Here is a 19,826-nt window from a genome sequence, read left to right as displayed (position 1 = left end):
AATTGATTCAAATTTGATTTAACCAGAGAATAACAACTTTACCAAAACCTTTAAAACTGAAACATGATCAGTACTTGTGAGAAATTACCATGCAGAAAAAAATACAGGTTTATAGAATGGCAAGAGCATCTTAATCTGAAATGTGCATGTCCTCCTTGTGGATAGGTGGGTGTTCTACAGGTATTCAAGTTCCCTCACTTGATCCAAAACTTCATAGGTTTGTAGTGTTCTAAATCAGGGGTCACTGTGCCCCCAAGCACCACTCAAGTTGCCCGCAGATCTCTTCTTAAAGTAGTACAACTCACTAGTGAGCTGCGTCTAAAATTCAATTTTATTCTGTTGCTATTTTTTTATTACACTTGCATTTACATAGATTTAAAAATTCAAACGTCTTAAAAATATAGTAATAATACATGAGCTTTCGATAAGTTTAGGTGACCTCTGACCTACTCTAGTTTAAAGACATATCATTTTGTTAAAAATGCTGCAGATTTGATGATTAGTTAAAATGTGAAAAACTGTACGTTGATTTTTCTTTAAAATTACATAATTGATAAACATGGTACAAAATAGTGAACATTGGAAATTTTTCCCATAAAATGTAAGTGATCATCTAAAAATTTAACATTTACTGAGATTAATAAACTGCTAAATATTAATATCTGTCTCCTAGCTTGTTGTCATTGTTGATAATTATGGTGAGAAATCAGTGTCTTCGCATAGAGAGTATCATTATTCATAATTAATAATGTATAACAAAAGGCAAACTAAGCAAATTTGTTATTTCAAACTGGTAGCCCTTCGTATGACTCAGTACTCAGGAAGTAGCCCTCAGTTTCAAAAGGGTTGGGGACCCCTGTTCTATATTATCTCTCAGAAGTGAATGTCTTTGTGCAGCCCTGTGTGAACTAATGTACCTCACCTTGACCCTAGAGTAGCTGGAATAGGCTCCAGCAATCCTCACGACTGCACAGGATTGAAGATGGGTGGAAGTTTTGAACTTTTGTTGTAAAAGACATACTAAAAAGTATATTTTTTAATGATACATGGCAGATTTTCCTAGTAAGCATCATCGCTTTGACATCTGAAGCATAAAGAAACATTGGCTGATGTATAAGTCAGGTATTAGTTGTGACGCAGGTGATTGCCATACCTCTGACTGCTTCCAAGATGGAGGTCCATCTGTTCAGACAACACACAAACACACACAATTACACACAGGTCAGTAAAAAGCAAAGACGTTGTGTGTACTTCAGGATATGGAAAGATAATGACAGAAAGGTGTTAAAAAATGACCAGGTTTCAGGTTGGTTAATGTGCTTATGGATTAAATTGAAATACTCTGAACTGCACTGCATGAGTTTCAGCAGAACCACAAGCCCTCACACCTCCCTGTTGCATGCCAACATGTTGCTCTGCATGCTAGCACTCACCCATCGGGCTTCACGGACTGACACTTGGATGAGTTTCGGTGGCAATGCTGCACTTCAGTAAGTGTCATTTAACTCAACACTGGCTGTGACACAGAAAACAGGAAGCAACAGTGGGAAGGGGAAAGAAAGACATACAGAAAGAAAGTTGGTTCTCAGGAGAGGGCTGACACACTGGGCTAACTTCTGTCACGACTAATGAGAATCCTGTGTCTGCTGTGCAGAAATATGTGTCTGCACGTGTTCGTCCTGTGTTTACTGTCCAGGTGATTCATGCCACAATCCTGGCATCTTGGTTGCTCATCAAATCAAAACTCATGCCAAAGAAAAATATTATTTTAAATTTTGAATAGTAACATTTCATATATTTAAAAAAGATAACCAAACCTTTTTTTAATGAAAAATACAGCCTTTATCTTTTTTCTGATGGGCACTGTGTGATTTATTTTTAATTTCTGGATTGTTTTTTTTGGTGCTAGGTCTAAATTATTTTTTTTCTTCCTAACATTATTCCTTATAGGCTGTTTTCTTTGTTAGCTGCATTTGAAAAAATTGAGTTTCATTGATAAAAGTTTAATAGTGACACAAGTCTGCATCCTGCCTTTTTTGTCAAATATGTCATTTTTTAATAACTATGTGTAAGTGCTGATTATTTTTGTTGGTTAGAATTACAAATCAATCTTTTTTTTACATTTATACACTGATCATGTGGTCGCCTGCAAGCAATTACTAGATTTATGAAAGCTGACCAATCAAATTTTTAATTATTATGGCTTAAATATTATGCATGTGACATTCATAATCCAGTGCAATTTCTAGAAGATCTAAAAATCATGCACAATGGGTGAGATTTTTTTACATTTAGAAAAATGTGTCATTTCTGATCAAAATGTCTGTTTTTCTTCGCACAGTTGGGACATAGAAGGAGCCGCCTATGGCATCAAGTGTGGGGAGATTGAATCAGGTGCAGCATTAGTGTTTGAAAAAGAGGGGCGGAGGAGAGTGTGCACTCCCTACATCGACACCACGACCTATGGAAACCTGCGCTTCCACTTCACTATGGGTATATTACCTACGACTTAAAACAACTTTACGTTTCTTGCATTTTCTGTAAGAATGTCTGCATATCTTGGCCGTTTGTGCAGGCGGAGGTGACTGCGATCCAGGAGAGTCACATGAGAATGATGTGATACTGTTTGGGAGGTCGGAAGGCAGGAGGGAGCGCGTGGTGCTGGACACTCTTCCTTACTCCTCTTACAGGGTGAGATGATGTACAGCACGCTTTAGACCTGTAAGGTGAAACTGCATCTGTTCAGTTATGAATTCCTGTGCAGAAATGCTCTAAATTAAGACAGTAGTTTCATCATCTAATTAAACAAATTAGGCAGATTAGTTTTACTGAATTTATAGAGACAGTGAGATCCTTGTTGTGTCTCTTAGGTTCCTGCTGTGGTATCGGTGGCCCTGCCATCGGAGCTCCAAACACCCGTCACTCAGTTCTGTCTGGAGCAGCGCTCCCACGGTGGCGCTAACCGTCATGTGTGGGCTGTGGACTTCATGCAGCTGCTCCCTCTGCTGCCTGGCACCCTCACACACGTTGCCCAGTTCTCCATCAATCTTGGCTGTGGTTCCTACCAGCCAGCCAACAGGTGTGAGCCATACTTATTTTCATCTCATATTCCTGGCTTTTGCAGCTGCGGTTATTTTGCAGAACAATTCATAGTTTGAAACAAATGCATTATTGTGCTTTTTCAAAGTTTAAACTGATAAAATGTGATGGAACATCGCCTCTTTTCTTCCACCAGCGTAAGCCTGGAGTTCTCCACCAACCTTGGCCGCTCCTGGTTCCTGCTCCACACAGAGTGCCTGCCAGAGCTCTGCACCGGGCCGCATCTACCACACAGTACCATCTACTCCTCTGACAACTACAGCGGGTATGAGCAACCTGCATGATTCTGGTTTTTGTTTCTCTTTGCAAACCCGCCTTACTCTTGAAACATAATTCTCTAAAATGTCGCCTCAGTTGGACCAGAATCTCCATTCCTTTACCCAACGCTGCTCTGACAGAGACCACCTGCTTTCGCTGGAAGCAGTCTGGCACTGGAGCTGGAAACATGTGGGCCATAGACAACGGTATGAACTATCAGGATAAAAAGAGCAAAGTTTGAAAGAAAAACCTGCATCTCAAGCTTTCTTTAGAGTCTGTCTGAAGTTTCATCTGTCATGGTTTCCTCTTAGTTTATGTCGGGCCAGCGTGTCTTCGTTTCTGTTCTGGGAGAGGACATTGTTCCCGAACAGGCTGCAAGTGAGAATCTCTCATTATTACAGCAAATAAATCCAGTTTGACACGTTCCTGCAAGGCAGTGCCTTATAGCATTCTAGCAGAATATATCAAACTGTGATATCCTTATGATGTATTAATGGATTTTCATTATTTCTCCTCCTCTCTATCAAACAGATGTGATCCGGGTTTCAGCGGTCCAGCTTGCGAGCTGGCATCCCAGACTTTCCCGGCGTTCCTGTCCGAGGGTTTCTCCAGCCCCCGCCTCTCCTCCTACCACAGCTTCTCCTCACTTCGAGGGGCTGAGGTCAGCTTCGGCTGCGGGGTGCTCGCAAGTGGCAAAGCCTTGGTGTTTAACCGGGACAGCAGGAGGCATTTGATCACTGCTCCACTAGACAGTTCGCAAGCCAGGTTAGCGTGGATTCTAAAAGCAAACGTCTCACACAGAAGTTTGTATTTATGTCACCGCTAAGAGAGAGTGCATGAACTTGTAACTGGTTTAACTTTGTTGCTCTGGCTGTGTGCTCCAGTGAATAAAGATCACGCTCGGACGTTGAGTCACTTGCTTTTAATCTGGTTAATAGAAAACAAATATTAAACAGTGCTGTCCCAAATTTTCCTTTATGTTTCTGCCTTAGCCACAGCAGTCTGATTGATGACGGGGCACGTCCTCTACAGCACGTAAAATAACACAATAAAATGAGAAAACAACACCGTACCTGATGAACAGAAAACAAAATTTACACTGCATTCCCAAACTTCCCTTCATGTCTCCCCCTAACAATTGAAAAATGCACAAAGAAAGAAAAGTTAACATAAACATCCATGAAAAATGGTGCAAAAATGGTGGATTAGCTCGTTTAGACCAGCTAATAAAAAGAATAACAACACAAACTATGTAAAATTGATCCTGCACAATTCCTAGTTTTGTTATTTCTAGTTACAACAAACTAAGAACCAGTTTAAGAAACACTGCACGTCTTACCTCAGCCACGTCCCACAACAGTCTAAGTGCGCATGCTCATCATCATGCTCACATACTAGGAATGTAGTCTACCAGTATCCAAAACACTATTTACACTGAATTTGGAGGAATTAAACAATCTGAGGAAAAACACATTTTACACAGTCAAGTGTATTTTGAGATTTAATGTTCATTTGTTGATCTCAATGTTGGTGATTTTTATTTTGATCAGGACTGGACTCATGGTGAAGACTTTACATAAGACACAGAATAATATAGTGAAACTGAGACACAACAACGCTTTTGTCCTTTTCATTATTTATTTATTTTTTGGGGGCATCTATGGTTGAGCTGAACTTGTTGAACGAACAGCTTCCTGATACTGTTACTGGAGATGAAAGCACAAACTAGGATGGAGCCCATATGATTGAAAACACATTAGGTGGGGTTTGACTGCAGAGGTGTTGGTAAACACGATAAGATGAAGATTCTTGTTTAGTCCAGAGTATTTACGTCTTTTTTTAAAGCTCCTAATTGGGTCCTTGTTGTTTTAATCATCTCATTCATCATTTGCCTTCCTCCCACCTCTTTGGTTTGCACCTAAGTCAGTTTTTTTGCACTTTCAACCCCTCTCTGCTCCATTTTTTGAACATGCTTCTGGTCAGCTAACACTTCTTTCTTCTCATTTATCAACATGCCCTTTCCGTTTGACTGTGTCACTGATTCTCCATTTGTCTTCTCGTTTGTTTCACCCTTTACCTAACAACAGAAATCCCCATTTAACTAAGTGCTTTTCTTACTCTATTACTCCGCAGGTATCTGCAGTTCACGCTCCGTCTGGGCAGTCGTAGCATCCTGAGCTCCTGTCCTGCTCCTGACCAGCCAGGAGAGGGCGTCCTGCTGCATTACTCCTCAGACAACGGCATCACCTGGACCCTGCTGCAGCACTACGCATACCAAGGTTTCCATGAGCCAAGGTACGATCGCAAGTTTGTACCAAACTTTCAGACTCAATAATTACATTTCTGTAACATAAACACAATTATGTGTGCTGCCCCTCCCTCTGATGATGGAATTGTCTGAGATGGAGTGTACCTAATTACATTTTTTAACAAACGAATACTTGCAATTTTGCATGAAGAAAAAAACAGCCAATATTTATGTTTGAACTTAAAAGCAGGAGAAAACCTTGACTATTATTTGAGGACCTGTTTAATGTATATCCTCTTGAATACTAAAAATCTAAATTTGCCCTCTAATAAGGACATTTCTAATCCTGAAAATCTCCAAACCGCTGGTTACTACTAAAAGTTTCTTTTAGTTTCTACAGGTGACATTGGGGGGTCTTCAGCGGTACCAAATGTGATTATGTGGGTTTCTGGAAATTGCAGTTTTTCAGATTTTTTTTATTAGTCAAAAGACATAACCCTTGTTATACTGTTTATTTTTCATGTGTACTAATCACTTTTAAATGATTGTTTGAGTGTTCATGTTTTACTCTGCAAACAGCATAATGTGATGTTGTTGAAAAGCATCTAGTGGCAAATGCTGGTTTCCAAGCACACTTCATGACAAATTTTAGCTAGCCTGCTTGGATCACATTACACATAATAAACAATATGATGTACTTCTCCCTTTGCAAATAAGAAGTTCTGCTAAAAGCATTCTGTATATTTGCCATGGGTTTTCACTTATAAATTCTAAAGGCTCTCGGGTTCTCTCATTTTGCTTTGAACAGGATCGTGTCGGTTGAACTCCCGGCAGGAGCCCGTAAATTCGGTGTGCAGTTCCGCTGGTGGCAGCCGTACCACTCTGGGCGTGGCCATGACGTGTGGGCGTTAGATGAAATCAGCATGACCTCCGTGCTCTTCAACACCATTAGTCTCGACTTCAGCAACGTGCTGGACGTCACCCAAAGTCTTGGCTTCTATCTTGGCCACGTTCAGCCCTACTGCCAACATGACTGGACTCTCAGGTACAACAACTAGAAATCATCCTTCAGAGAATGACTTTAAAGTATATTATAGAAATGATTTTAAATGTGGCGTCTCTCCCACCTTTTCACCAGTTTCTCTGGTGAGCCCAGCCCTGGCTCTAGTATCCGCTATGTTGAGACTCAGTCAATGCAAATCGGAGCCTCCTACAGCCTGCAGTTCTCGCTGGTCATGGGTTGCGGCCGTGAGCCTTCCCCTCACATTGATACCCAAGTCCGTCTGGAGTTCTCCACCAATCACGGCCTCACCTGGCATCTGGTCAAAGAGGTGAGAGCATTCCTCGCTCTGTGAGTTTATCAGCTGGCATACGCCTTCAGTCAAGACTGGGACTGAGGTTCATCCTGAAATTACAAAGAAACAGTCCTTATCATGGAGTCTGTTTGTCAATTTTATGTAAATAGGATGCATAAATCTGGTGTTTTATAAGAGAAATGATTACATTTAGCTGCAGTGACTCTGCTATCAGCAAATATATGACTGTGTTTGTATTAGACAAGCTACCCGTGATTTAAGAACAACTTTTTAAATAGTGTTTGGCTCATGCATATTCAAATTGAGCCAATGCATCTGCCAGGATTTTTATTAGATTTGAACTTGAATAAATGGTGATGAATCCTCAATCCTCCATGCCGTGTGCATACAAATTTAGCTAGTTGTAACTAACTGAATGTTGTTAATCTTAGCTTATCTTTTAGTTTGAAATCCTAAACGACTTCTATATTTATCTGCAGTTTGTTATTTAAAAAAAATTACCACTAAAAATGGAAAAATAAACTAACTTTTACAATGTAGAGAGGATCTTTTGGCACTGTCTGTATGTGTTTTTTTATGTTTTTGTACCCAGGCCTGTCTCCCCGGCATGCCGAGCTGCTCTGAGTTTACAGCTCCCAGCGTCTACCACCCATCAGAGTTCAAAGACTGGAGACGCATCACTCTCTCCTTGCCTCAGAAGACGTGGTAAGTAGCACATGCAAACAATAACAGCACAAAAATGCAATTTGGGATTGGCCGTTTCCTGGCCTCGGCTGGTTTTTGCTGTTAACAAGCAAAACAAAAATGCTTGAACAGCAGCCAAACCTCTTACTTAAAAAGCATCTAGCAGACCCACCCACTGTCCTGAACACAGGCGCGCACTCTCCTACATTAAACATGAACATCAGAACAGGCTTGGCTCACAGCAGAGTAAAGCAGTTACTGGATCTTGTTTTCCACACTGAGCACATCCAGCTTTTTTTCACACTATTCAAGTTGATTCATCATTTTTTGTATGATGTAAAAATGAAATAGAATAAAAAACATTTTTTTTTCTTTAATGGTTTAATCTCCTGCACAGTGGTAAGGTCAGAGGGCGGACATAGTTAATGGTAATAAAACTGTTGTCTGAGGTGGTCTGAGCTGATGTGGCTCCAGGGGGGCAGATAAGCAGACCTCTGTGGTCTATAATCCCTGATGATCCTGACTATCCCAGCCAGCTTCTTTGTTGTTGTTTCCATAGCACACAGCAGGCTAACACACACATTAAACCTTTAAAATACAGTGTGATGGCATTGACCTCTCACTGTTATCATTTTCCACAACTGCACTTACATGCAATAAAGATAATCTTTATCTTGTAGAAAATTAAATCCTCAATAATCTGTCACTGTAACCAAAGCGATGGAGGGCTAAAACATGGGGGTGTGGCTTAGATATTCGTCATATTGTCAAACCTTTTCCTTTATATTTTAGAGCAAAAAATAAATTTTGACATGATTCTTGAAACATTATTTTTTGGGATATTACTCTCTCATTTGATTCATCATTTTCTCTGTTTAGGTCTAGTGCAACCCGGTTCCGCTGGATCCAGAACTACTATGGAGAGCAGGACGAATGGGCTTTGGATGACATCTACATCGGACAGCAGTGTCCCAACATGTGCCATGGACATGGCTGGTGTGACCACGGACACTGCAGGTCAGCGTTGACAGAACTGACGTTTTCAAAAGTACAAAACAGGAGGGGGAATATAAAAAACCTAAAGCGCTGCCCTCTATTACAGATGCGATGACGGTTTCTCTGGAACAGACTGCCAGCCTTCCTCCCCGCTCTCCTCTAGCGTTCTCTCTGACTTTGAGTCCCAGGATGCTCTGCTGGCCACATGGCAGGAGGTGATTGGTGGAGAGGTGGTGTCTCCTGATATGGGGTGTGGGGTGGTCTCCTCTGGGTCATCACTATACTTCAGCAAGGTAAGAAATTACAAAAAGTTTTTAAAATAAACAGATTTTATTAAATACATTCCGTAATTTGCTAGTTTGTGATTTGCTTATTTCTTGTCAATTATTTTTTTTCAAAGTCTAAATATACTGAAACATAATCCATGAATGTTTTAAATTTCACATGAAGCATGTGGTTAATTTCCACTATTAAAATACAGTTTAGAGGACCATCAGAGGAAAACATTGATTACTGTCCAGCATTCACTCCCCAAAACTGATCCCCTCTGAACCGCATTGCCACTCCACTGAAAGTGCCACAGCTCTCCAGAGTTTTCATTTGGACTGGATTGAGAAAACGTTTGGCTTGTGAGCACACTGCACATCTGTTGTCACATTTTGCTGCAGCTCTGAAATTAGCAGTCACAGCTGCAAAACCATTTGTCTCCATTATATTCTCATCTTCCCAGTTTTCCTCACACACATTCTTTTTAAAAGTATATCTAAATAAAAGCAATTTTTTTTTTTTTTTGGATCACTGAAATTACTATATCCTGGAACTTTTTCGATGTTTTGTCTTCCTTGTCAGGCTGGGCTGAGGCAGCTCGTAAGCTGGGATCTGGACACTGAGTGGGCGGAGTTTGTGCAGTTCTACCTGCGGGTGGGTGGAGACTGGGCAGAGTGTAACCAGGCGGACAGCAGGGAGGAGGGAGTTCTGCTGCAGTACAGTAACGATGGGGGCATTAGCTGGGGCCTCATTGCTGAGATGTACTTCACAGATTTCACCAAGCCCCGGTAAGAAGGCTGCTAAACAACGCAACAGAAAACATGTATTCAAAGTCTTTCATATACATACATTATTTCACAGTTTATTGTTACATAATCATCTTTTCAATTTTTTTCAGTTTTGTCCACTATGAGCTTCCTTTGGCCTCCAAAACTCCGTCTACAAGGTTTCGATGGTGGCAGCCTCTTCACTCTGGGGAGGGCTATGACCAGTGGGCAATTGATGATGTCATCATTTTATCAGAGAGGGAAAAACACATCATCCCCATGGCCAACCCTACACTGCCACAGGTCCAGAATCCCAACTTTTTTCATAAATCGTTCCATTTTAAATACATTAAACATATAGAAATTACCATTTAAAAACCAAAATTCTGTTGTTTTTCTCTGAATAGAATTTTTACGAGAAGCCAGCGTTCGACTATCCTCTGAACCAGATGAGCGTCTGGCTGATGCTGGGAAATGAAGGCATGGAGAGGGAAAGCAACGACAGCTTCTGCGCTCCGACTCCGTCTGCGATGGTGTTCGGTCGCTCTGATGGGGACCGGGTGGCTGTGACCAGAGACCTTGCCCTCCGCCCTGGCTACACGCTTCAGTTTAAGGTGGTCGAGGACAGAACATTAGTAAACATTGGTTGATGCGTTTGTATCAACTTAAGCAAAAATTCTGTTTTCCTTCCCCTTTCAGCTGAACATTGGCTGTGAGTCAGAGTTCAGCGGCTCTGCACCGGTGCTGCTGCAGTACTCGCATGATGCTGGTCGTACCTGGGCTCTGGTCGGAGAGGGCTGTTACCCAGGGACCCCTGGGGCGGGGGTGTGTGAAGGCAGCAGTCGTGAACTCAGAGAATCCACTGTGTATTACACCGGTGACTATGAGCAGTGGACCAGAGTCACCGTTGTAGTCCCACGTAATGTTGCAGCCAGGTAACTATAGTGATGCAACCAGCTGGATTTGCAAGGATTTGTTTATTTGATGGTTAAATCTGAGCATTTTGAGGTGGATACTTAATTGTACTGTTATAATCTTGTGTTTTTGTGTAGTGATTCTCCTGTTTTTTTCTGTACGTTTTTCGGAATGTAAAAATTCAATCACACTTTCAGCAATGTCAGCAGTCTTGGTATCAAATCATTCAGCTCGTACAGGACATTATTACTTGTATTTTTAGTATTCATAAACTTAAAATTGTTTTAAATATTGAGCAAAATATGCCCCGTAGGAAATGAATGAGAAAGTCATCAAATTTAAATATTTTAAGTATATTATCAACAAGCCTTTAAATATACACATGGGCGTAGTTTTCATCTTTTCTATTTAAAAAAAAAAATGGAGTTTACCTAATATTTTAGCAACATGCTAATGTTTTTGGCAAATTCTTGTTTACGAAGGAGTTTTAGACAGTTTTAGAGTTTTGCTAGTAAGTAAGCAGTGTGCTAGCTTCTTTTTTTTTGCTAATTTGGCACCTTCTGAAGTTTTTTAATGGTAAGTTTGAGTTTAGCTAACTTCAGCACTCTTTTAAAGTTCTTTTATGAAATTTCCAGTCTTTTAGCAAATTTAGCATTTTGCAAATAGCTTTTGCATTTTCAGCAAAACCCTTCAGCAATTAAAGTAAATTGCATCACCATTTTCAGCAAAAAGCTTCAGGATCTTCAGCAACTACTTTCAACAAAAAGCATTCACACTAGCATTATCGCTGGTAATGCAACTTTTCTAGTGTAATTTGTTTTTCCAGCAAAACGAGGTTCCGCTGGTTCCAAGAGAGCAGCATCCACCGAGATGCCCCGCCTTTTGCCCTGGATGGCGTCTACATCTCCGAGCCTTGTCCAAACCACTGTGGGGGTCACGGTGACTGCATCTCTGGAGTCTGCTTCTGTGATATGGGATACACAGGTACTGTATAGCGAAGCAAGGAAAACTGACAAAATGACCATTGTGCCGCAGCTTTAATAAGAATTCAGTATTTATCTTTTAGTGGAGCAGGATAGCTGTGTCCCATCTGTTGCGAGCCCAACAGAACTGACGGAGGGCTTTGAAGGAAAGTTGAGTCCTCTATGGCAGAGCATAAGTGGTGGACAAGTTGGAGGCGGCTGTGGCATCATCGGTGAGGGCAAGGCTCTGTACTTCAGTAGCTCAGGGAGGAGAGAAGCGCGCACCGTGCCTTTGGACACTACAAACACGCGGTGAGGAGATTTTCCAAGTTTTTCCCTACATATTTAAGAACTGTGCTGAAGTTGAAGACTTTTGGAATTCAGTTTTTGCCGTCCTCTGCACGCAGATTGGTTCAGTTCTACATCCGGATTGGCAGCAAGAGTTTGGGACCTACTTGCACCAGGCCGCGATCCCGGAATGAAGGTAATTTCCAAATGAAACACCTGCTTAATATACCGTTCAGACTTTTGTGGTACCTCAGTATGCAGCTTTGCTTCAAACTTAGCCATTCTCAAAAAGTCAAAGACATTTACTGGAGGATCCAAATCTAGCATCTGTTTTTCTGTTTTTAGGCGTCGTTGTCCAGTTTTCTACCAACAATGGAGTCCAATGGCAGGTCCTTAGAGAACTGGACTTCAGTTCTTTCTTGGAACCTCAAGTGGTGACCATTGAGCTTCCCCCTCCAGCAAAAACCCCTTATACAGTGTTCAGGTGGTGGCAACCACAGCAAGGTTAGTCAGCTGCTAGTCTATATATCCTTAAAACAAGGTTTTTAAAGGGTGTAAAAAGGAATGTCTTCTTTTCTATCCTCACAGGGAAACATTCAGCCCAGTGGGCTCTGGACGATGTTCTGGTTGGTATGAACGACAGCTCCAGAACAGGTTTCCATGACAAGTTTGATGGCACAACTCCTCTGAGGCACAACTGGTACCGCATTCAGGGCGGGGAGGTGACCGTGGACTGTTTGTCTCTCGACACCGCTCTGACCTTCAACTCAGAAGCCATAGACAGTGAGTTACTCGCTGAATGGAGGGACATACAGTTTATGCAAAAATAATACTTAAACAAGAAGGATGGAAGCAAGGGTGAATTCCTGCTCTCTTTGTAGTTCTTGGCCTTCGTGAAATACAACTTTTATCACAGTATAAGAGCAAGATTTTACTGCAGAAACCCTCCCACAGTGACAATGATATTTACCGGGAATGTGTGTTGGCAAGAGTCTGGCGAGGCCTTACGTATAACAATTTGTGTCTCATGATTCAGTTTGTATCATGATATATCCCAAGACTGTACTTTTGGAATCTGGAACCTTTAGGTGTGAAGTTCAGCAGAACTTTTGCTCGCTTTCCCAGCAGCATTTTGACTACTTCAATTTTTCTTATCAGAGCCCGCTACAAAGCACCATAATATACGTATTCATATGATACTGGCAGCAACATGGCACAGAGTTTGGTTAGGTACTTCTTAGTTTTTATTTGGGATAGATACCAACAATTTGGGATGGGTCTCATAGCAACACAAGCTGGTTCTCATGAGATCTTGTTGTTTTGATGCGGCTGCTCAAAGAGGCTCAGTGTGCTGTGCTGCCAACTAGCAGTTTAGGGTTTAGGTGGAAAAAACAACAGTAAGATGTTCATAACTAATTAATTAAATATCGTCTTGTCAGCATTTTAAACCGATACAAAAGTGAAATTTCTGAAAGGTTGTGGTAAAATTGCTTTAAATTCCTTATATACATGCCAATTTTGCAAAAATATTTAGTGTGTTGCTTAAATATAAGCTAAGCTCCAAATTAGCCCTAAAAACTTTAGTGGATTCCAAATTAGCCAAAAAAAGTTAGCTCTAAACAAGTTAAACTCCAAAATAGCCTAGGATTCCTCAGTTAACTAAATTAGTCCAAAAAGTTAGCTGGTTGCTAAAATATTCGCCAAACTCCAAATTAGCATAAAAAACTTCAAAAGGGGCCATGTCGCTACATTTTCTGTACAAGAAAGGCTAAATTAGCCAAAAAAAAAGAAGCTAGCACACTGCTTACTTACTAGCGAAACTCTAAAACTGCCTAAAACTCATCAGTAAACAAAATTAGCCCAAAACGTTAACATTTTGCTAAAATATTAGGTAAACTCCAATTTTTTTTTAATATTAAAGATGAAAACATAGCCCGTGAGTATATTTAAAGGCTTGTTGCTAATCTACTGAAAATACTGAAATTTGAAGACTTTCTCATTCTTTTCATATGGGGCATATTTTGCTCAAAACTTCAAAAACGTTAAACTTTATGAATACCAAAAAATACGTTTGATGTTTTGATACAAAAATTGCTAAAGTTGCTGAAAGTGTGATTGAGTTTTTATGTGCCAAAAAAAGTACAGAAAAGAACAGGAGAATCACAACACAAAACACAAGATTATTACAGTACAATTAAGTATCCACCTCAAAATGCTCAGATTTAACCATCAAATAAACAAATCCTTGCAAATCCAGCTGGTTGAAATATCGTGATTTATCGCAGAATCAATTTTTTCCTACATCCCTAGTATTTACCAAATAAAAAACACACAACACTGAACCAAAACATTCACCCTTCAAATGTAATGTCTTGCCCTGTGCAGAGACAACAGTCTACTCTTTATAAAATATATGTTGTCTGAAAACCACTCACAGATGCACACATGATCCTCATGAGTGGCTGCTCAGGTGCATCCCACCTCCAGAGTACAAACAATAGACTGAAATTGAATCAACCATTCACTGTGGCTACATGGTTCATGCATTATTAATGAGAGCCATTCTGATTGAACATCTTGTCTGATGTTTATGTGTGCATCAAGCTGAGGGCAGATTAACTTTGTGCAAATAGTGCATCACACAGGGACCATTCATTAAACAGCAACAGCGATTTGGCAGCACATCTGTAAAGTCGGGGCTCCCGTGTATGTATGAATGTAGTCATTTATGTGTACTTCAGCAGTACTAATAGGTTTTTGTTGGCATTTTAGTGTGTGGAGATGAAGTTTGTATTGCAGATGAATGTAGTTCATTTTTATAAATATAATATATATATTTTGTTGTTTTCTGCTGTTTTCACAGAGAAACCCAGGTATGCGGAGAGCTGGGACTTTGAGGTGACAGGCTCATCGTTTCTGCAGTTTGAGTTGAGCATGGGCTGCAGCAAATCCACTTCCTTTTCCCACGGCGTGCGACTGGAGTACTCCACTGACTGTGGGCGACATTGGTCTCTCATCACTCCCGAGTGCGTGCCACCGGCTATCGGTTGCGCCGGTTACACTCAGAGCTCCGTCTACACCTCCACCCAATACAAACGCTGGAAGAGGATCACCGTCTACCTCCCCAGTGCAGCCAAGTGCGTTATCACAAACACATAAAGTAGTATTGTTCTGATTCCAATTCTTTTAACAGCCTTCTTTTCAACCTTTCAGCTCTCCCAGAACACGGTTCCGGTGGATCCAGACCCACTTCACGCCCGGAGCAGAAGGTTGGGCTCTAGATAACGTGCTACTTGCCCCTGGTTGCCCCTGGATGTGTTCTGGTCATGGTTTGTGTGACAACGGACGCTGTGTGTACGTGAAACAATCTTTTCTGTGTATACAATAATCCAAGCTTAGATCATTTTTGTGCGATTTACACACTTCACCTTTTGATGTTTCCCCTCTGCCACAGATGTGATAAGGGGTATGGAGGGGCACATTGTGTGCCTCTGACTCCACTTCCCTCTCTGCTGAGAGAGGACTTCAACGAGAACTTACAGCAAGAGACCTGGCCCGAGGTGTACGGAGCGGAGAGAGGAACTCTGAGTGGAGAGCCTCTCAAGTCGGGGACTGCCCTCATCTTCAAAGGGGTAGGAGTTTTATGCTAAGTTGCTCAAGAACACACAAAACGGGGATTCTTGAATGAACTCCTCCGTGCCAAAAGTTGACGTTTTGGGTGTCCCTAACGCGTTGATTTTTGACGTGCTGGCTGTTCGATTTTTCATTGGAAGTGGTGGCTTGAACACATGTTGTTGAACCCAGTTTGAACGCAGCATCAGACAAATTCAGGGACTGTTTGAGAGACAGATTTCTGGTTAGCTGACATCTCTCTCTTTTCTATCTGTGTGAAGGATGGTCTACGAATGATAGTGTCCCGTGATCTGGACTGCACAAACACACTCTACATTCAGTTCTCCTTCAAGTTCATCACCAAAGGTACTTTAATGTCACTCGATAATTGTGGAAAAAAAACTTTGTGCGCGTTTGTCTTCAAGTGTAGCAGATCATCTCATGGGCTTTTCCAGGTGTTCCGGAGCGCTCCCACTCAGTGCTGCTGCAGTACTCGGTGAACGGAGGAATCAGCTGGCTGCTTCTGGATGAGTTTTACTTCCCATCCTCTACAGACTCCCTGTTCCTCCACCTGCCACTGCCAACCAGCGCTCAGACAAACGCCACCCGCTTCAGACTCTGGCAGCCCTATAACAGCGGTGATAGCACATATTTTGTTTTTGATAAAACTTTGTTTATATATAAATATATATATATATATATATATATATATATATGTTTCAAGCACTGTTGTCCAACATGCAATATTCTATAGGTAAAAAGGAAGAGGTTTGGGTGATAGATGATCTCATCATTGACGGCAGCTCCACACACAATCCTCCTGTGCTGATCGACAGCTTTGAAGAAGGTCCCAATGAGTCGAACTGGCTGTTCTATCCTGGTGGAAATACTGGGCTTTACTGTCCGTACCAGAAATCTGGCTTGTAAGAACGCCTTCTCCATTGTTGCCAATGCTGTATTAGTGTCACATGGAAAATCCTGACTGATGAAGCCTAAAAAAAAAACCTGTCTTACCTTTTGACTTTTCATTTTTGCTGTGTGTGAATAACGCAGAGAGGAGGATGAGTCAGCCATGGTGTTCGTTTCCAGTGAGCTTGGAGAGCACTCCATCACCACCAGGGACATCGATGTAAACGAGAACACCATCATCCAGTTCGAGGTACAGAGATTCCCGACCAAACCTTAAAAATACTCAAAGATTCTTTTTGCAGACGTTGCTCTTTTTCTGTGTGTTTCGTCCGCATAGATTAACGTGGGCTGCACGACTGAGAGCTCCTCTTCCCACCCAGTCCGCCTTGAGTTTTCTCGGGACTTTGGTGCCACGTGGCACCTTCTGGTGCCTATGTGTGCCGGTGGGCCTCAGCCCTCCTCGCTTTGCTCCACAGAGCTTCACCCTGCTAGCATCTATTTCCCTGGTACTACTCAGGGCTGGAGGAGGGAGGTCATTCATTTTGGCAAGCTCCGCCTCTGTGGGTAAGCACCACATGTGTTCCAGAAAAGAACTCAACGAAAAAAATAATTTTTGACATTCCAAAGCCATAACTGTCTCTTTTCACTTCTTCTTTGGCGCACAGATCAATTCGGTTCCGTTGGTATCAGGGTTTCTTCTCAGCTGGTTCAAATCCCCCAACCTGGGCAATAGACGACGTGTACATCGGGCCTCAGTGTCAGGACATGTGCAATGGTCACGGGGCTTGTGTGGGTGGCTCTCACTGTGTGTGTGACCCGGGCTACTCGGGACCTGACTGTTCTGTTCCTGACACCCCCAACCCTGATTTCCTCAAAGACGACTTTGAAGGTACGACTTAAACTCGTGTTAAATAATCTAATTACGGTAAATATCGCTGGGCTAACTTTTTGACTATAAATCTACATAATGCACAATTCAAAGATGGATTTAAAATATGATTTTTGTTTGTTTTGTTAATTCAAAAACATTCCAAATGTTTTTTTTAGGTGGGGCGGTGGACACGGAGCATTTCAGACTCCTCAGTGGAGGCAAACCATCCAGGAAATGTGGCATCATGTCGAGCGGGAACCACCTGTTCTTCAGTGAGGACGGCCTACGCATGTTAGTTACCAATGACTTGGACCTGTCCAACGCCAGGTAAAACTTCATCAAGAAGGACAAAATATTTATTTTTTATGCGTTTGCTATTCTGTTTCACTTATTTGTTGATTTATATGTACTGTCCACACTTTGATTTGACAATAAATACATATTTTGTGGATCAAACGCCTAAGTATCACGGCTGCCCTCGTCAGGTTTGTCCAGTTTTTCCTGCGTCTGGGCTGCGGCAAGGCACCCCCGGACCCTCGCTCTCAGCCTGTTCTGCTGCAGTTCTCCGTGGACGGAGGCCTGACTTGGGGACTCCTGCAGGAGTTTCTTTTCAGTAACAGCAGCAATCAGGCTCGTCTGGTCGCCCTGGAGATCCCGCTCCGTGCCCGCACCTCATCTACTCGTCTTCGCTGGTGGCAGCCCTCAGAGAACGGGCATTTCTTCAGCCCTTGGGTCATAGATCAGGTACTTTAAAAAACATAAAACCGCCGCATATTTATCTGAGTGTATTTTTTTTCTTTTTTTTCCCATGGGATTCTGGTTTACTCTTTTCTCCACAGGTGGTGGTGGGCGGCAGTGCCAGTGGTTGGGGACCACTAGAAGATGATTTCTCCTCAATTGATGGGCGTTCTTGGCTCCTCCACCCTGGTGGCACCCGGATGCCTGTTTGTGGTTCTGATGGACCGGCTTTCGCGTTCATTGAGAAGTCCAACACGCGCTACGCTGTTACCACCGACATCAGCTTAAGTCCAGACTCTTTCATCCAGTTTGACTTCTCTGCGTCGTGCTCAGTCACAAACTCTTGCTATTGTAAACGTTTCTTTCTCACATCAGAAAATCTAAAAACTAAAAACACTCATAGTGTGAGATGTTTAAGGACGTTTCTTACAATGTTTCTGCAGCGGTTGAGTTGGAGTACTCCCTGGATCTCGGTCTGAGCTGGCAGCCTTTGGTCAGAGAATGTTTGCCTACGAGCCCCGACTGCTCCTCTTACACTCTGCAGCGGCTGCTGCTTTCTGACACCTACAACAAGTGGGGCCGTGTGACGCTGCCCATTTCTCCACATGCCAGGTCAGCAAAGCGACGTTCTTTCTCAGAGATTCAGATCAATCAAAAGACTTTTCAGTTAATCGTGTCTTAAACTTTACCTTCAAACTGGTGTCATGTCTTCAGATCTCCAGCCACGAGGTTCAGGTGGTTCCAGCAGGCTCCCTTTGACAAGCAGCAGACCTGGGCTCTGGATAATCTCTACATCGGAGACGGCTGTCCAGACATGTGCTCGGGACATGGACGCTGCCAGCAGAGCTCCTGCTTGTAAGAAATAACCTCAACACACATCTAACAGTTTTATGAAAGCAGTCAGAGTAAGTTAGAAAGTGTGATGACACACTCTGATTTGAGTGTTTATTTAAGCCACCTTTTCCTCTATTTGAACCTGTTTGTTGTGTCTGAATCTGCTGTTCTTCCACAGGTGTGACCCTGAGTGGAGTGGGGAGTACTGTGACGAGCCTGTGGGTCCTCTGCCCTCACAGTTAAAGGACAGCTTCAGTCGAGCTCCCTCCCTCAGTCACTGGCAGACGCTCACTGGTGGTAAACTCAGCACTGTGTGTGGAGCTGTGGCCTCTGGAGCTGCACTGCATTTCAGCGGAGTATGTATTTTATTTTGCTTTTCACGTCTATTTTTTTTTTCTACACTGAAATCATTTTCAGGTGATTTTTCTGCACAATTCCCAATTATTTTACAAATATTTTTTACAGAATATTTACAAAATAAAGGGTTCTCAGAATTTACAGAAAGCACAGACTCAATTTGAGACCTAGTCTGATTAAAATTTTGTTTTCTACTTGTTCTTGTGGCATTTTTTTATAATGGAGAACATGAAAACAAAAATTAATCTTAAAATTGTATTTCTGAGTATAGGAGCAGACAAAAAAAGCAAAAGTGTGACAAACAAGTTACTACGACAAGCCACAAGCTATTCTGCTTAAAGAATAGATAAAAAATGATTGGAGTGAGACTTTTAGGCTTTGAAACAATATTTTCTGCAGATTTTATGTAAGGTTTTTTACTAAAAAAGAATATATTATGAGTTTTTATTACCTTTCATTAGAAGAAAGTCAACTTTCTTCACATCTTCGTGCAGGGCTGCAGCCGTCAGCTGGTGACAGTGGATCTGAACCTAACCAGCGCAGAGTTCATCCAGTTCTACTTCATGTACGGCTGCATGATCCCACCCAGCAACCGCAACCAGGGCGTCCTCCTAGAGTACAGTTTAAACGGTGGAATCAACTGGCATCTACTGACAGAGATCTTCTATGATTTGTACACCAAGCCTGGGTGAGCTTCTTTGCCCT

General features: G+C 42.0%; 1 protein-coding gene and 1 long non-coding RNA gene across 4 annotated transcripts in view; one reads left to right on the top strand and one right to left on the bottom strand.

Annotated features, from left to right (window-relative positions):
- reln (reelin) overlaps positions 1–19,826 on the top strand; it is a 100,887-nt gene that overhangs the window by 70,441 nt on the left and 10,620 nt on the right. For both annotated transcript variants that reach the window (XM_024281165.2, XM_024281164.2), the window contains exons 12-49: positions 2,342–2,493; positions 2,576–2,691; positions 2,871–3,079; positions 3,236–3,364; positions 3,454–3,563; positions 3,669–3,735; positions 3,889–4,122; positions 5,491–5,652; positions 6,414–6,650; positions 6,744–6,936; positions 7,514–7,626; positions 8,485–8,622; positions 8,708–8,894; positions 9,451–9,656; positions 9,767–9,938; positions 10,043–10,249; positions 10,335–10,570; positions 11,377–11,534; positions 11,617–11,824; positions 11,920–11,996; positions 12,146–12,304; positions 12,389–12,583; positions 14,664–14,937; positions 15,014–15,154; positions 15,255–15,432; positions 15,694–15,778; positions 15,868–16,050; positions 16,167–16,335; positions 16,466–16,571; positions 16,659–16,885; positions 16,987–17,210; positions 17,369–17,519; positions 17,678–17,936; positions 18,032–18,281; positions 18,374–18,542; positions 18,645–18,785; positions 18,943–19,120; positions 19,616–19,809. In XM_024281165.2, the coding sequence (XP_024136933.1) occupies positions 2,342–2,493; positions 2,576–2,691; positions 2,871–3,079; positions 3,236–3,364; positions 3,454–3,563; positions 3,669–3,735; positions 3,889–4,122; positions 5,491–5,652; positions 6,414–6,650; positions 6,744–6,936; positions 7,514–7,626; positions 8,485–8,622; positions 8,708–8,894; positions 9,451–9,656; positions 9,767–9,938; positions 10,043–10,249; positions 10,335–10,570; positions 11,377–11,534; positions 11,617–11,824; positions 11,920–11,996; positions 12,146–12,304; positions 12,389–12,583; positions 14,664–14,937; positions 15,014–15,154; positions 15,255–15,432; positions 15,694–15,778; positions 15,868–16,050; positions 16,167–16,335; positions 16,466–16,571; positions 16,659–16,885; positions 16,987–17,210; positions 17,369–17,519; positions 17,678–17,936; positions 18,032–18,281; positions 18,374–18,542; positions 18,645–18,785; positions 18,943–19,120; positions 19,616–19,809 (6,594 nt within the window). The remainder of the gene's footprint in view (positions 1–2,341; positions 2,494–2,575; positions 2,692–2,870; positions 3,080–3,235; positions 3,365–3,453; positions 3,564–3,668; positions 3,736–3,888; positions 4,123–5,490; positions 5,653–6,413; positions 6,651–6,743; positions 6,937–7,513; positions 7,627–8,484; positions 8,623–8,707; positions 8,895–9,450; positions 9,657–9,766; positions 9,939–10,042; positions 10,250–10,334; positions 10,571–11,376; positions 11,535–11,616; positions 11,825–11,919; positions 11,997–12,145; positions 12,305–12,388; positions 12,584–14,663; positions 14,938–15,013; positions 15,155–15,254; positions 15,433–15,693; positions 15,779–15,867; positions 16,051–16,166; positions 16,336–16,465; positions 16,572–16,658; positions 16,886–16,986; positions 17,211–17,368; positions 17,520–17,677; positions 17,937–18,031; positions 18,282–18,373; positions 18,543–18,644; positions 18,786–18,942; positions 19,121–19,615; positions 19,810–19,826) is intronic.
- Positions 6,677–19,708, bottom strand: LOC112151982. 2 transcript variants are annotated; one of them, XR_002920207.2, is made up of 4 exons: positions 19,573–19,708; positions 18,889–19,105; positions 18,620–18,779; positions 6,677–7,010 (listed from the first exon to the last, which is right to left on the bottom strand). It is a non-coding gene; the product is annotated as an uncharacterized LOC112151982 (long non-coding RNA). The 2 variants fall into 2 exon arrangements; XR_004948027.1 differs by lacking the exon at positions 6,677–7,010 and adding an exon at positions 15,760–16,039.

The sequence above is a fragment of the Oryzias melastigma genome, linkage group LG6, assembly GCF_002922805.2.
Source record: "Oryzias melastigma strain HK-1 linkage group LG6, ASM292280v2, whole genome shotgun sequence".
NCBI classification, from domain to species: Eukaryota; Metazoa; Chordata; class Actinopteri; order Beloniformes; family Adrianichthyidae; genus Oryzias; species Oryzias melastigma.
This window is presented reverse-complemented; position numbering and strand designations above follow the sequence as displayed.